The sequence below is a fragment of the Paroedura picta genome, chromosome 6, assembly GCF_049243985.1.
Source record: "Paroedura picta isolate Pp20150507F chromosome 6, Ppicta_v3.0, whole genome shotgun sequence".
In the NCBI taxonomy this organism is placed as follows: Eukaryota; Metazoa; Chordata; class Lepidosauria; order Squamata; family Gekkonidae; genus Paroedura; species Paroedura picta.
This window is the reverse complement of record NC_135374.1, coordinates 9,795,669-9,811,112: the sequence shown is the minus strand read 5'-3', so window position 1 is coordinate 9,811,112 and position 15,444 is coordinate 9,795,669. Positions and strand designations below refer to the sequence as shown.

Genomic DNA, 15,444 nt, shown 5'->3' with positions numbered 1-15,444 from the left:
CAAAAATGCTTAAAACCCATAGAAGAATATTGTATCCATTGGGCACTCATAAAACATCTCAGTGGGTACACCACAAACGTCAGCAAGTTCACACCTAATGTGCTTTCATCATACTCCTCTTCATCAGAGGTCAAAATATTTAAAAAACAGTTGTATACAACTATTTTTTCCAATTTACAACTGTGGGGGGGGGGGGAGGGAACTTAAAAATCTGATATGGCTGGTTCTGGTCCTGCAAAGTATTTGTATTTGCAGAATCTTCAGCCAGCAAATATTTCCTTTTCCTCCCCTGGGTCCTGGAAAATCCGGCTGTGCGCCTTCTTTGGGGGAAGGTCCAAAACTTTGACTTTTCGTCGGCCCTCCAGCCGAGCACCTCAGATCGCAGTGCCTGAATACCCTATATAATTTCCAGGAAGCAGAATACAGAGTACCCCACAGCAGCTGAGCCAATGTACAGATTTTTTAAAAAGATACCAGAGTATTATTGAAGCCGTGCTGGGTAGCATTTGGGGCTGTGTGCTGGTGGTCTTCCTTGTGAATGCTGGTCTTCTCCATAAGTAAGTGGGTTAGTCAAGAAGCAAGGTCACACTGTACAAAACGTCCCAAGGTGACCTTTGATTCCTTTGAATGTGGTATTGGAGGAATGTTCAAATGCCAAAAAGACACACATGGGCTCTGGAGTTATTCAAACCTGAATTCTTCCTAAAATGACCAAGCTTTGGTTCTATTCTGAGGGGACAAGACAGATGCAGGCAGGTAGCCGTGTTGGAACCACAAGAACAACAAAAATTCCAACTGGTAACAGTTAGGACCTACAAATTATTTTACTTTTATTGTGCACAATATTTTAGAAGCCACTCTAGGAATTAAAAACAGATGTCCAGCCCATAGGCTGTTGCAAACCAAGAATCTATGCACGATGTGAACCAAAAGACCGACGCATTTCAGCCCTTGTAGAGCCTTCTTCAAAGGTCTGGTTTTAACACACACTGGTTCTTAACACAAATAAAATATGTTCAGCAGCCAATAAAAGCTCCACCGTCAGAGCTGCCAAGTAGCAGAGTCACTTAATGGAAGAAGAGGTCTAATTTTCTGTCATCCGCACTCTTCCAAAGGCGGCCCCAAACTTTCAGGGGTGTGTTTCCTTATTAGTGCATGTATTGCAATGAGCAAAGCTGTGTTGGTCTGAAGCAACAGACCCAAATTTGAGCGCAAGAGCGGCAAAGTTTGATCCTGGATCTGAGTTTCGGGGTGCTCCCACACGGAAATACATTTTGTTGGTCTTAAAGGTGCTACTGGACTCGGACAAAGAGTCACTGGAAAAGACGACAGTGCCAGGGAAAGACGGCAGGAGGGAAAACAGAGACCCCTCCTGAGATGGGCTGACACTGTCTAAGAAGCTGCAGCAGTCCCTTTGCAAGACCCGAGGCCGGCCGTTACGGTCAGGTAGTCCAATTCTGTGAACTCAGGCACATGAGGAAGGACTGTGGCCCTTGGCTCTTGTGGCCCTTCCTTGCATGCTCAGGGAAAGGGTGTGGGGAGGTGCATTTCCTCCAGGCCAGACTGGCCAGGGATTCTGGTTGGGGGGATGTAGGCATGAAATTGGGGTCACTGTGGGTAGGCGGGTCGCTGGACTAGATGACCCAAGAGAACCATTCCAGCTCCATGATTCCAAGTCAACTCTGTAGGGCAGGGGTAGTCAACCTGTGGCCCTCCAGATGTCCATGGACTACAATTCCCATGAGCCCCTGGGGGCTCATGGGAATTGTAGTCCATGGACATCTGGAGGGCCACAGGTTGACTACCCCTGCTGTAGGGCTTTCAAACCAGAGATGGACGGATTTATTCTTTGAGGGGGGGGGGCATCATCTGGGCATGGACCTGGGGCCACTGCGGGCGCGCGGGGTCGTCGCCTGCGTCCTGCAGGGGGCGGGACTGGACGACCCCCGGTTCTGAGGCGATTCGAGTGCGCGCCAAAAGCGCCAGCCTCTCTCCTCCCTGAGCCGTGTGGCCGAGGGGAGGCGTCCGGCTTGGCGAGCCAGCCCTCCCCCCCCCGGGCCGGCCCGGCTGCGCTGCGCTCCCTCCCCGGGCAGGTTGGCGTCCCGCCCCTTCCCTCGCTCGCTCGCTCGCTGGCTCCCCTCCCTGGCTGCCTGGCTGCGCCTCCCTCCTTCCTTCGCTCGCTCGCTCGCGCCCTCCCTCCCTCTTCCCTCCCCGGCTCTGGCCCGCGGGGGCCGCCCGGGCTGGTGTCAGAGCGCGCTGCGCCGGCGGCCGAGGCAGAGGCGCGCTGCGAGGGGGCCGCCTGGGGCTCTGGGCTGTGGCCGCGGCCGAAGGAGAGGAGGGGAAGGGCGATGGCCCCGCGGCGGCGTGGGCGGGGGTCGCGGGCGGCGAGCGTGTGGCGCGGGCTGTGGGGTCCGCTGGTGGCGGCGGCGGCGCTGGGGCTGGCGCGGGGCGCGCGGGGCTTCGGCGAGGCGGACGAGGAGCGGCGCTGCGACGCCATCCGCATCGCCATGTGCCAGAACCTGGGCTACAACGTCACCAAGATGCCCAACCTGGTGGGCCACGAGCTGCAGACGGACGCCGAGCTCCAGCTCACCACCTTCACGCCGCTCATCCAGTACGGCTGCTCCAGCCAGCTGCAGGTGGGTGCCCCCCGAGGCCATCCAGCAGGGCCCCGTTTCGGGGTGTGGGCCGGGATGGGAAGCCCGCCGGAGCTCCGGAGCCGCTCGGCCGCCGAGCCCACGTGCGGCGCACCGAGGAGCCCGAGCCGGCAGGGACGCCGGCCGGCAGCCCGCGGAGTCCGCCAGGCGAGGCGCCGCCTTGACTCCGGCCCGATCCTGTCGCTTGCGCGGGGCCGAGACGGCACAGGATTGCTCGCAGGGGAGTGAAATCGGAACAGCCCTGCCTACCTTTTGCGGGCGATATTTGATGACCTTGGGGCATGCACAGAGGGCTTATATGTGTGTGTGTGTGTGATATATTAATATATTGGTTTTTTATATATATTAATATATTGTAATATATTATTACAGCTGATTTGCAGGCTCTCAAAGTAAAAAAAAACCATCTGTGCATGCCCCAAGGTTGATATTGTTTATTATTATTATTATTATTATTATTATTATTATTATTATTATTATTATTATTATTATTTCGATTCATAGGTCGCCCCTCCCCGTGAGCAGGCTCGGGGCAACTTAACAGTAAAAAAAAAATTAATCATTATATCCTATCAGCATAAATAACGTCTGTTCAAAGCACGGTGACGGCAGCTTAAAATTCTCTGGTTTTGTTGGGACCTGTATTCTAATCTAGGGAATGGATTGTTTGCAGCTTGCTTGCTCCTGCCAAGGTTCCTGCGTCCTTGGACATCTTGCCCTTGAGCAGGGGTGCCCCGAACTGTATCATCCTAGATGTCTGAATGCTGGCTCGTGTTTGTACACAAAGTAGCCTTTGCGCGTGCTCAGAGGTGCTGTAGAATGGGGCTTCCTTCTGAGTAGACCTGCTTAGAATTGCTTCGTTGCCTTTGGCATCTGCAATATCAGAGAGCTATGGGGCTTTTTCTCAGTTGGGGGGGGACAGAAGGGGGTGGGGGGATATTCGCCTCCACGCCACCCTCTCAAAAGCATTCTTGGGAGAGGGGGAAATGCTAATCCACTCCAGGGTGTTTCCAGACAGCAGGCTTGTCAGGGATCAGGCATGTCGCTGATTCATCCGGACTGGAGGGGGGATCAGCCGGGTCCCAGCTACTGGCAGATCCGGGAGGCTGGATCGCTCCCAACGCCCCTGAGTAACTTTTTGGCTCTCACTCGGTGAAAGGCACCTGCCTCTCGGCTGCCTCTGCCACCTCCCACTCTGTGCCGGGGACTTTTGGAGGCTGAGCTGCTTTTCTGAGCTGCCCCCCCCTTTTGAACCTTGCTTTTGGTTGCCATCCTCTTCAAGGGGTCCCCCCACTCCACTCTATCCCGTGCAGCTGAAGCAGCTATGAGCTGCTTGGTCTTTCCGGCTGAAGTTTTTATTGCCACCAAGATGCAACTTAATCATGGCGGGAATCTGCAAATTAACTCAGAATATCATGCGCGGCAATGTAGAAAGGGCCCTCCAGTCACGGCGGACTGAAGACAACCCTGCAGGGCTTCCAGGGCAGGAAGAAGAGCTGGGGGGTTTTTTTGTACCCTGTTCTTCCTACCCGGAGGAGTCTCAAAGTGGCTGGCAATCGCCTTCCCTGCCTCTCCCCACAACAGACACCCAGAGAAGTAGGCAGGGCTGAGAGAGCTGTGAGAGAACTGTGACTGGCCCAAGGGCATCCAGCAGGCCTCATGTGTCTCAAAGTGGCTGCTTTCCTGTCCTCCCCCCACAACAGGCACCCTGTGAGGCGGGCAGGACTGAGAGAGCTCTGAGAGAACTGGGACTGAACCAAGTTCACCCAACAAGCCTCATGTGTCTCAAAACAACTGAGAATCGCCAAGAGCCAACTTGGTGTCGTGGTTTAGAGCCACGGCTTCTAATCTGGCAGGGCAGGTTTGATTCCCTACTATGCCACAGCCAGCCAGCTGGGTGTCCTTAGGCCAGTCACCATCCCATTAGTGCTGTTCTCACAGAGCCGTCCTGTCAGATTTTTCTCAGCCCTCCCTACCTCCCAGGGTGTCTGTTCTGGGGAGAGGAAAGTTGAAGGTGGTTATCAGCTGCTTTGAGACTCCTTCGGGAAAAGCGGCATATAGGAGTCAACTCTTCTTTTTTTCCCCCCTTTCCTCCCCCCTCAACAGATACCCAGTGAGGTAGGTGGGGCTGAGAGAGCTCTGAGAGAACTGTTCCACGAGAACAGCGACATCAGGACTGTGACGAGCCCCAGGTCACCCAGCTGGCTGCATGTGGAGGAGGAGCGGGGAATCGAACCCGATTCTCCAGATTAGCGGCTGCTGCACTTAACCACAACCCCACGCTGGCTGGTGAGCCGAGGTGCTTTGCCCTCACCTGCTTCTGGTCTCCATCTTAAAAGTAACCTGTGCCAACCGAGCTTAGCCTCTGAGCTCAGACAAAATCGGGTTGACCTGGGCGACTCAGTTCAGGCAACCGACGTAGACTGTAGTATCTGTAGATGGCCTTCTCCAAATGCTATGCTCCCCCGTCCTGAAGCCATGAAACCGTTCCCCTTGGCAGTCGTCCCCCCCCAATTCCAGCAACCCTCCCCAAAAGACAGAATCCCTCCAGAGTAGACACCTGCGGTTGCACCTGTCCCCTCTGGGCTTCCCAAAGCCACTTTGCATCCCGGTCCTTGTTTTCGGGGAGCTTTCGGAAAGGGATGCTCCCATGTCCGGCCTCCTGGAGAACCCACACCACTTGGTTTGGTGCGTCCCTGTTCCGTGTGAATTGGGGAGGGGGGCTGTAACGAAGAGCAGGGGATTCTCCTGGTGCAAAGAGAGAGGGAAGAGCGCCACTGTTCCCTGCCTGGCTGCTGCATTTCGGCACGCTCCCTCCCGGCACAAGTGACATTCAAGAGACGTCCACGCCGGAGAACTTTATCCAAGGATCACGCAGCAGAGGAGAGTGCAGGCTTCTGTTTGGTGTTGTACTTTTTTGCGTGCGGGGGGGACGGAGATCACAGCGATGGCTGATAACACACCGCCATTGCTTTTTGTAAGGAGAGCAGGTGTGGGTCGAGAGAAGGACGTGGATAAAATTGAAAGGGTACAGAGGAGAGTGACGAGGATGATCTGGGGCCAAGGGACCAAGCCCTATGAAGATAGGTTGAGGGACTTGGGAATGTTCAGCCTGGAGAAAAGGAGTTGAGAGGGGACATGATAGCCCTCTTTAAGTATTTGAAAGGTTGTCACTTGGAGGAGGGCAGGATGCTGTTTCTGTTGGCTGCAGAGGAGAGGACACGCAGTAATGTGTTTAAACTTCAAGTACAACGATATAGGCTAGATATCAGGAAAACAATTTTCACAGTCAGAGTAGTTCAGCAGTGGAATAGGCTGCCTAAGGAGGTGGTGAGCTCCCCCTCACTGGCAGTCTTCAAGCAAAGGTTGGATACACACTTTTCTTGGATGCTTCAGGATGCTTAGGGCTGATCCTGCGTTGAGTAGGGGGTTGGACTAGATGGCCTGTGTGGCCCCTTCCATGATTCTATGATTCTTCTATGAGAGCCAAGGAGGCTCTCTTTCAAAAGGCAGGGTCCACTTTGGACTCATCGTCCCGCCTTGAAAACCTCTCCCTTTCTGTGCAATGCTTGAGATCCTCGTATGGTCATCCTTGGGGCTTTCATGTTTGATGTTTAAAAAACACAAACCGGAGGCAGCATGCTCCGCTCTGACGGCGGAGGTGTGCGGGGTGACCTTTCCCTTTGGAGACCCCCTCCCCCCAAAAAAGGACTTCCAACCACAAACCTTTCCACTGGGGGTGAATCCACAGATAAAGAACTGAGTTACCAGAGGCATTCCGATCCGGGAGGGGCTGGCAGGACGGGAGGAGTGTATCCGAGAGCTCGCCTCCCCCTCCCCAAATCCCCCAGAGGTTAACTTGCGCAGAAAGTCCAAAGTGGTTAAGAAGGATCGAGCCAAATGGCTCTGTTGCCGGCTGGGCTGGCAGGTTTACCCCGTCCAAGAGTACGTTCCCTCTGGCAGCTGAGGAATTTGGCCCGGGGCTGCTGCCGTAGAGCGCACTTTTGCCTGGGAGTTCATAAACAAAATGAGAACCAGCTCTGCCTTGAGCATGCCAGCTATTTTCACGCCACTGGAGAAAGTCTTCGCGCCGAACGTCTTTGAGCCCGAGAATAGACCCTCTGACAGCGGCCGGAGGACCACGGCGTCCCCCTGAATGTTTCAAGATGACAGGCAGGAGGGTTTTTTTAAACATTGATGGACCATAAAATAATAGAAACACAGTTAACCCCCTAAAAACACCCCTTAGAATCATAGAAACATTGAATCATAGAGTTGGAAGGGGCCACACAGGCCATCTAGTCCAACCCCCTGCTCAACGCAGGATCAGCCCTAAGCATCCTAAAGCATCCAAGAAAAGTGTGTATCCAACCTTTGCTTGAAGACTGCCAGTGAGGGGGAGCTCACCACCTCCTTAGGCAGCCTATTCCACTGCTGAACTACTCTGACTGTGAAAATCTTTTTCCTGATATCTAGCCTATATCGTTGTACTTTACGGGATAGTGGCTAGTGCGGGCAGCATGGTGTAGTGGTTAAAGAGCAGCGGGCTCTAACCTGGACAGCTTGTGTGGTCCCTCACTCCTCTACATGCAGCCAGCTGGGTGACCTTGGGCTAGTCACAGTTCTCTCACTGCTCTCTCAGTCCCCCCTTCCTCTCAGGGTGCCTGTTGTGGGGAGGGGAAGGGAAAGGTGTTTGTAAGACACTCTGGGACTCCTTTGGGTAGTGAGGTATGAAAAACCAGTTCTTCTTCTGTCCCAAGCAGAGTTGCATTTTTACCTTGAAGTTATTTGGGTGTAACTGCGTTTAGGACTATACCATGAACCGCTGTTTAAGAGCACCATTCTCTCTGTCCCCCAGGCTCCTGGAATTGTCGTGGGCGGTTCTAAAAGCCCACGAAACTGTAACCTCTTATTTGTTTTTTTGTGGGTGTGCGTTAAGTGCTGTCAAATGACTGGGTGGGCAGAAAGGATTTTGTCGGTGCTTGGCTCTTGTGGCCCTTTCTTGCATGCCCAGGGAAATGCCGATCGCCACTTGGGGGTCAGGAAGAAAATTTCTTCCAGGCTAGACTGGCCAGGGATTCTGTTTTGTTTTTTTTTAATGGGGGGGGACATCATCTTGGCATGGAATTAGGGTCCCGGTGGGTGGACAGGTAGTTGTGAATTTCCTGCTAACTGCAGGGGGTTGGACTAGATGACCCCGGAGGTCCCCAACAACTCCATAATTCTGTGATTCTAAGTTGCTCCGAACCCTGTGAGTCTGTGTCCTTTGGAACGTCCTGTTGTTGGTAGCCTTGCCGGGGGGTCTTGCAGGACGAGTGCTGTGGCATTCTTGACAGAGTCCAGCTGGGTCTCCTGTTGGGTCTGCCTCTTTTCCTGGTGCCCTCAATTCTTCCTTGCGTTCCTGTCTTTCCCAGTGATTCTGGTCTTCTCAAAGGACAAGGGCCCCAGTTTAGCCGTCTGAATGTCCACAGAGAGTTCAGGCTTGATGTGATCTTGATGTCATGGCTGCTGTGCCCGGGGAGGAGGAGGAGGAGCTAGAGTCCCCCCCCCCTGTTCAAATCGCCTGGCTGTGTCCAACCTGTTACATGGCTGGGAGGGCACCACATTATAGACACCCGGATCCTCTTGGGACATCTTGTTTCGCCCTCAGTCCCCATCTGTAAAATGGGCGCATGGAGTGATTTGCTAAAAGTCCCAGCAGGACCAAGATTCTGGCAGCTGTCAAAATCTGTTCCCCCGGTTTATCTGGTAGGTGTTTCTTAGGAGACGCTGCTGACTTTGGTTCTAGTTTTTTGAGGACTAGGGATCCCGAGGCAGCCTTTCCTGGCTTCTGGTGTCCCCGTCCCAAGAGGGATTGACTAACTTCCATATCAAAGCCATTCCCTCGAGCCGTGGGTTCGAAAGAGAAGATTTCTCCAGGTAGCTCGGAGGGGTGTTTTTGATAATAATATAATAATGAACTTTAAGTGTCTAACCCGCCTTTCCCATTGGTTTAGGGCGGGGAGCATCCAAATTTTAAAATCATAATTTACGTTACAACAACTCCAGCTCCCCCTCCTGCTGGGGGTGTCTGTTGTGGGGAGAGGAAAGGAAAGGTATTTGTGAGCTACTTTGGGGGCTCCCTTTGGGGAATGAAAAAAACGGGTGCAAAAAAAAACACAGCTCGTCTTTTCTGGTTGCCAACAACTTCTTGCATGTAGCGTGTCACAAGAGCTTTCCTTCCTTCCTGCATGTAGGGCTTTCATGCGCTATGTGCTTGGAATTTATCTACTTCATTTATCTATATTTATTATAATTACCTACGGCAGGCAAGACCATTCTCCTTGATTTTATCTTCTTGACAACCCTGTAAAGTAGGTTATGCTGACAGTGGGGATTCGAACCTGGGACTCCCATCTCCCAGACCAGCTCTCTAACCACTACACCATGTTGCCTCTACGAGGGTACGAGAGCCAGCGGGGTGTGGTGGTTGAAAGCGGCAGCCTCTAATCTGGGAAGCTAGATTTGATTCCCTGCTGCTCCACATGCCGCCAGCTGGGTGACCTTGGGCTAGTCACAGTGCTGCTCTCACAGGGCTGTCGGAGCTCTCTCAGCCTCACTTTTCTCACAGGGTGTCTGTTTGTGGGGAGAGAGGGAGGGAAGGCAATCATGGTGGGACTAAAACGGAGGCTGTAGCAAGCTGCTTGGAGGGCAGGGGGAGAGAAGAAGGGCCTGGATGAACAAGCGACTAATTCTCTCTGTCTCTTCCAGTTCTTCCTGTGTTCGGTCTACTTCCCGATGTGCACGGAGAAGATCAACATCCCGATCGGTCCCTGCGGCGGCATGTGCCTCTCGGTCAAGCGCCGCTGTGAGCCGGTCCTTAAGGAATTCGGCTTCTCCTGGCCGGAAAGCCTGAACTGCAGCAAGTTCCCCCCGCAGAACGACCACAACCACATGTGCATGGAAGGCCCCGGAGACGAAGAGGTGCCCCTCCACAGCAAAGCCCCCTCGCACCCCGGAGAAGAGTGCCATACCGTGGGATCTAATTCGGACCAGTACATTTGGGTCAAGAGGAGCCTGACCTGCGTCCTCAAATGCGGCTACGACGCCGGCCTCTACAGCCGGTGGGACAAGGAGTTTTCCGACATCTGGATGGCCCTGTGGGCCAGCTTGTGCTTCGTGTCCACGGCCTTCACGGTCCTGACCTTCCTGATCGATTCCTCCCGCTTCTCCTACCCCGAGCGGCCCATCATCTTCCTGAGCATGTGTTACAATATTTATAGCATCGCTTACATAGTCCGGCTGACCGTGGGCCGGGAGAGGATTTCCTGCGACTTTGAAGAGGCGGCCGAACCTGTTCTCGTCCAAGAGGGCCTCAAGAACACCGGATGCGCCATCATCTTCTTGCTGATGTACTTTTTCGGGATGGCCAGCTCCATCTGGTGGGTCATCCTGACGCTGACGTGGTTCCTGGCGGCCGGGCTCAAGTGGGGCCACGAGGCCATCGAGATGCACAGCTCCTACTTCCACATCGCCGCTTGGGCTATCCCGGCTGTGAAGACCATTGTGATCTTGATCATGAGGCTGGTGGACGCGGACGAGCTGACGGGGCTGTGCTACGTCGGCAACCACAACCTCGACGCGCTGACGGGCTTCGTGGTGGCCCCGCTCTTCACCTACCTGGTGATCGGGACGCTCTTCATCGCCGCCGGCTTGGTGGCCTTGTTCAAAATCCGTTCCAACCTCCAAAAGGACGGGACCAAAACGGACAAGCTCGAGCGGCTGATGGTGAAGATCGGGGTCTTCTCGGTGCTGTACACCGTCCCCGCCACCTGCGTGATCGCGGGCTATTTCTACGAGATCTCCAACTGGACCCTCTTCCGCTATTCGGCCAGCCCCTCCAACATGGCGGTGGAGATGCTTAAGATCTTCATGTCCCTCCTGGTGGGCATCACGTCCAGCATGTGGATCTGGTCGGCGAAGACGCTCCACACCTGGCAGAAGTGCTCGAACCGGCTGGTGAACTCGGGGAGGGTAAAAAGAGGCGAGAAAAGGGCTGACAGCTGGGCGAAACCCGGGAAGGGGAATGAGACCGTGGTATGAAGGCGACGCTGGCAGAAGGCCAGCGTCGGTTCACCTCCCCTCCCCTCCCCTCGGAGAAGTCCCGGTTGCGGCTGACCAACAACAATGTTGTCAAGGTTTGCATATACTGGGGGGGGAAAGGGAATTGCAGAGGACGTCTGGGTTCAGGCGCAGTTCGGTGCATGTCCAGCAGGTGGGGCTGGGGGGCACGCAAAGAGGCCGGAAGATGCTCGCGGGCTGGCCCCTAGTGCCGTGAAGGGGACAAGGCCATTTCTCCTGCGAGAGAGCCCTCAGAGGCATCAGAAAAGCTGTGAAGCACAAAGCTATCGGAGCCCGCCGGGCTTCTGGCCGAAAGTGTCCTTATGTTTCCCAGAGCCGGGGTGTCCCGCACCTCCCAAATAACGCACAACACACGCCCCTCCCCCTGCCTCCTCCCCTCCCGACGGAAGGTCGTATTTTTAGCTGTGCCTTGCAGCAAAGGAAAGAATCCTGAGGGCAAATCTCCTTTGGCATCAAGGCCCCGTTCTCGTGAGCAAGTGACTTCAAGAGACCTACGGAAGGGAGGGCCGGGGATCCCATTACCGCCCCGTGTCACCTTGTAGGCTCGAACCCTCCGGGTCGGCTTTGAGGTTCCCTTTCCGGTGCCCGTCCCTGGGTAACCACAATCGGGCAGGGTGAGGGAAGGGCAGGGAAGGGGGGTTGCAACCGCTGCTGGTATATATAGGAGTCCTTGCTGCCGACGCTGGCTGCTTTCCCAGTTACGGCAAGGAAGCCCTGCTTTCAAGAGGCAGGGCTAGGGGAGGAACCCGTGTCCCCCCTTGAGTCGAACTTAGGCCGCAAGGCTGTCGGCTTAGGATTTGTGTAAGGATGCACTCTGCTGTTAACTCCTAATGCAGGGATGGCCAGGCTGTGGCTCTTGAGAGGTCCATGGAATTCCCATGACCTCCTGCCAATGGCCAGGGGTTTCATGGGAATTGTAGTCCGTGGACATCTGGAGAGCTACAGTCTGGCCAACCCTGCCCTGATGGGAAGTCACTGGTTGAACTGGTTGGGTAGATAATCAGGCCAGAACTAACCGAGCCATTCTGGTCAGGCTACTGGTTAAAAGTCAGCCAACGCATGGCTGTATTTACAGGACTGAGTTCCAGTTCAGGGCTTGAGATGACGAATACTGAAGCAGATCCAGGTCCCGTTTTGCTTTCCTGAAATCCATTGCTGGGATCGGATATTTGGAACGGATGGGTTGAACAGCCTCGTTTTTCATCTACCATTTGACATTTGAAAGTGTGAGACGTTACATGGAATGCTCGTCTGTGCCTTTTTAAAAATCTTGCTGGTCGGTCAGGAGACATGCTCGACTAACATCTCTGGCTGCTAGTTCTCTAAATGCAGGACTTTCCCGTACGCAGGGTCGCTTGGCATGCAGTCTTGCCTGCTCCTCTGTGCTTTTGTTTTTTTCCTTTCCAAAAACGCCTCCCCGCCTGTAGAAAGCTAGCGTGTCATGGGAGACGTTCAACGCTTGTCTCCGGCTGCTAGTCTTCCAAACACAGAGGGGCCCTGGGCATGCGGCTCTCCCACACGCTGCCAGATGCGGTACAGTCTCAGCAGAGCTGTCCCGCATGAGCCTTCTGCAGGCACCGTATAGGCCCTTTGCAGCAAACGGCTTGCCTATCGCAGGTTTTCTATAGGGCTTGGACAGTGACCTTCGCTGCAAAATTCTCGTGTGCCTTCTTGTGGTTTTCCGTGGGTCTTTGTGCCCCTCTTGACTGCATCTACCCGTCTCTTATCAGAAGAGGAGAAAGAATGGGAACGGTAACCTAACCTTAACTTGGCAGCTGGGTGTCCCATTTTCCTTCCCAGGGCCTTGAATCTATAGAATCCCCCACCCCACCCCCCTCACACTCTTGGGTCTGTGACATTTGCTATTTTCCAGACTCCCCCCCCCCCCATGAAAGTGGCACCCTCCCTGGCCCCCACCACGTCTAAACAAGCCCCCCTCCAACTTTATAGCCCGTCTCCAGCATGCGGCCCACGAGGGGACATGGCCGGAGAGTCGCTTTCGGACAATCGGCTCATTCAGAGCTTGCTCGCCTTTATTTTGGTTGTCTGTTTCCTTCTCTCCTTCCCGGGCCCTGCGAGCAAACTTATCTGGCCTTCCCCGGAGACCCGTTGCATTAAGCAATTAGGGCTTAATATATTTCACTCTGCCCCGATTGCATCTGTGTCGACGCCAGTCTGGAGGGAAACGAAATGCTCCGTTCCCTGGCAGCCCTGCCCTTCACACGGATCAGTTGCATAATTCCTGTGTCCATTTCAATTAAAGGGACATTCCCCAGCCATGAGATAGGGGGTACAGCTGACTCCCTCGGAACCAGGACTGGGAGAAGAATGTGAGCTGCTCGCTTGTTCCCGTCTGCAGCCGCAAGGAAATCCTTCCCTCTCGGAAGAAGTCCAGAAGTGGAGCTAACCGCAAGCCGAGTTGCTGTTTTCAGGGGAAAGGCAGAGCCGGGGCGTGGCATGAATCATAGAACCATAGAGTGGGAAGGGACCTCCTGGGTCATCTAGTCCAACCCCCTGCACTGTGCAGGACACCCACAACCTTATCGCTCATCCACTGTCACCTGCCACCCCCTTGAGCCTTCACAGGATCAGCCTCTCCGTCAGATGGCTCTCCAGCCTCTGTTTAAAAATCTCCAGCAAACCCATGGTCCTGCCGAGTTGGGTCCCCGATCCATCGAGTTCAGTATTGCACGCTCAGACTGGCAGCTGCTCACCGGGGTCTCAAGCGGAGGCCTTTCCCATCGCCTCCTGCCAGATAACAGGCGGTGCCGGGGATTGAACCTGGGCCCTTCTGCGTGCCAAGCTGATACTCTGCCACGGAGCCACAACCCCCCCCCCCCTTTAAAGTTTGAGACTTGGTGCTGGCAGCTACCTTTTGCGCTCAGAGAGTTCGCCTAAGTGCTTGAAAGACTTCTGTCAAAGAACAGAGGAGCCTTAATAGCTCACCTTAGTCCTGAGTGTATCAGATCTGAGACGCTCAAGGGGTTACTTATGGGGACCCTTGAGGGAGGGGGGCCCTCGAGGGAGTCCAGTGCCTTAGGGAGACGTCTCCCCCATCCCCTACTGCAGGGGTAGTCAAAGTGCGGCCCTCCAGATGTTCATGGACCACAATTCCCGTGAGCCCCTGCCAGCGTTCGCTGGCAGGGGCTCATGGGAATTGTGGTCCATGGACATCTGGAGGGCCGCACTTTGACTACCCCTGACCTACTGCCTTATCCCCTGACCTGGCTGGCCCAGGCCGGAACGATTTCCTCAGATGTCCAAAGCTAAGCAGGGTTGGCCCCGGTTAGTCCGTGGAGGAGAGACGGCCAGGGAGGTTGCTATGCCAAGGCGGGTAAGGGCAATCACCACTGTTCGTTTGCCACGACCCGGACGGGCCCGGCTAGCACAATTTCCTCAGGTCTCTGAAACTAAGCAGGGTTGGCCTGGTTAAAACCGGGCAGCGGATAACGAAGGAATTCCAGGGTTGCTCTGCAGAGGCTCGACGGCCCCACAGCCGTAGGGAAGGGCAGTATAAAGATCTGAATAAATAAATTTTCAGGAAGAGCAGCATTGTAATGGGAGCCGTGCCTAACCGTATGCATGTCCACGTGCCTTAGGGGTTGCTTCGTGTTTTTTTTTGCCCATGTGCCTTTCTGTGCTTGGTGTGGGGCCTGATTTCAGGGGCACAAGGGGGCATGTTCTCATGGGGGGAGGTTGTGACAGACGCTTGCAGCCTCCCCCCCCCTCCAGCCCCACTGAGCCCCTGTGTGGGTGTAATAATCCACAGTGGTGAAGGGATGTTTTTGGTGCATGCTCGCGCCCCCTGCTGCCTCGTGCAGTTTCCTCGCCTGCCTCAGCTGGCGCGTCGCCGAATTCTCGAACCGAGCGGGTGAAGATCAACCGGTGTCACCCGCCCTGCCTGGATGAATTCGGTCTGACCCGGGTTTCATCCCAGAGAGCTGCCGGGTGGCCCACGGTGTTCTCTCCCCGCCCATTTGGGATCGTCTGCGTTCCTCTTCCATGCAGCTGGTGGGCTCTGCCAAATTTGCACCGGCGCATCATGGCTGCTGCCATGGGTCTTCTCAAGACGCCCAAACTGAGCAGCTCACAGCGTCGCACGGAGGTTCCTCGTCTGTCCCGCAGGCCCCATGCTGAAATCAGGCACGGGACCTGCCTTCCGGGATAAACAAGGGGAGATTGTTCTTCCTGGCGGCCCGAAGGCTGGGGTGGGCTGGGGGGATGACCCTCAAACAGGAAGCTGCAAAAAATAGGTGTGTGGGGGGCATGTTACCTCATCGTGTCCTGAACGAAGCCTCGAGGCCAGGGCCCATTCTGACAACCGGCTGGTTCTTTGCTGCCTCTTCCTGTTTTCTCGCCCAGAGTCTTCCATGTGCAGGACAATCATCTTTCAGGAGGGCACATGGCAATCTTACATATGGCCACCTTTTCTGCCTTCCGGGATGCTTGCTTCAATCCAGGTGGCCATAGCAGCGGGGAGCTCCTTACTCTCCAAATGACCACGGACTACATGGCCAGTGGGCTTATGGCGGTTGTAGTCCATGGACATCTGGAGAGTCGCAGTTTGGCCACTCGTGTTCTAAAGGAAGCTGGACATCCAGTTTGGGGTTATGGTTCACTTTAGTGCACTCTCTCTCCTTCGTATTTTTTGTCCTCTCCTTCCTTT

The 15,444-nt window shown here is 54.8% G+C and overlaps 1 protein-coding gene across 1 annotated transcript; it reads left to right on the top strand.

The window, feature by feature from the left end:
• The first annotated feature begins 2,211 nt into the window (after positions 1-2,211).
• Positions 2,212-13,877, top strand: FZD4 (frizzled class receptor 4). Its single transcript, XM_077341405.1, has 2 exons — positions 2,212-2,639; positions 9,408-13,877. The coding sequence occupies exons 1-2, from the start codon at positions 2,349-2,351 to the stop codon at positions 10,737-10,739; spliced, it is 1,623 nt and encodes a 540-aa protein (XP_077197520.1). The 5' UTR covers positions 2,212-2,348; the 3' UTR covers positions 10,740-13,877.
• Positions 13,878-15,444: the final 1,567 nt, after the last annotated feature.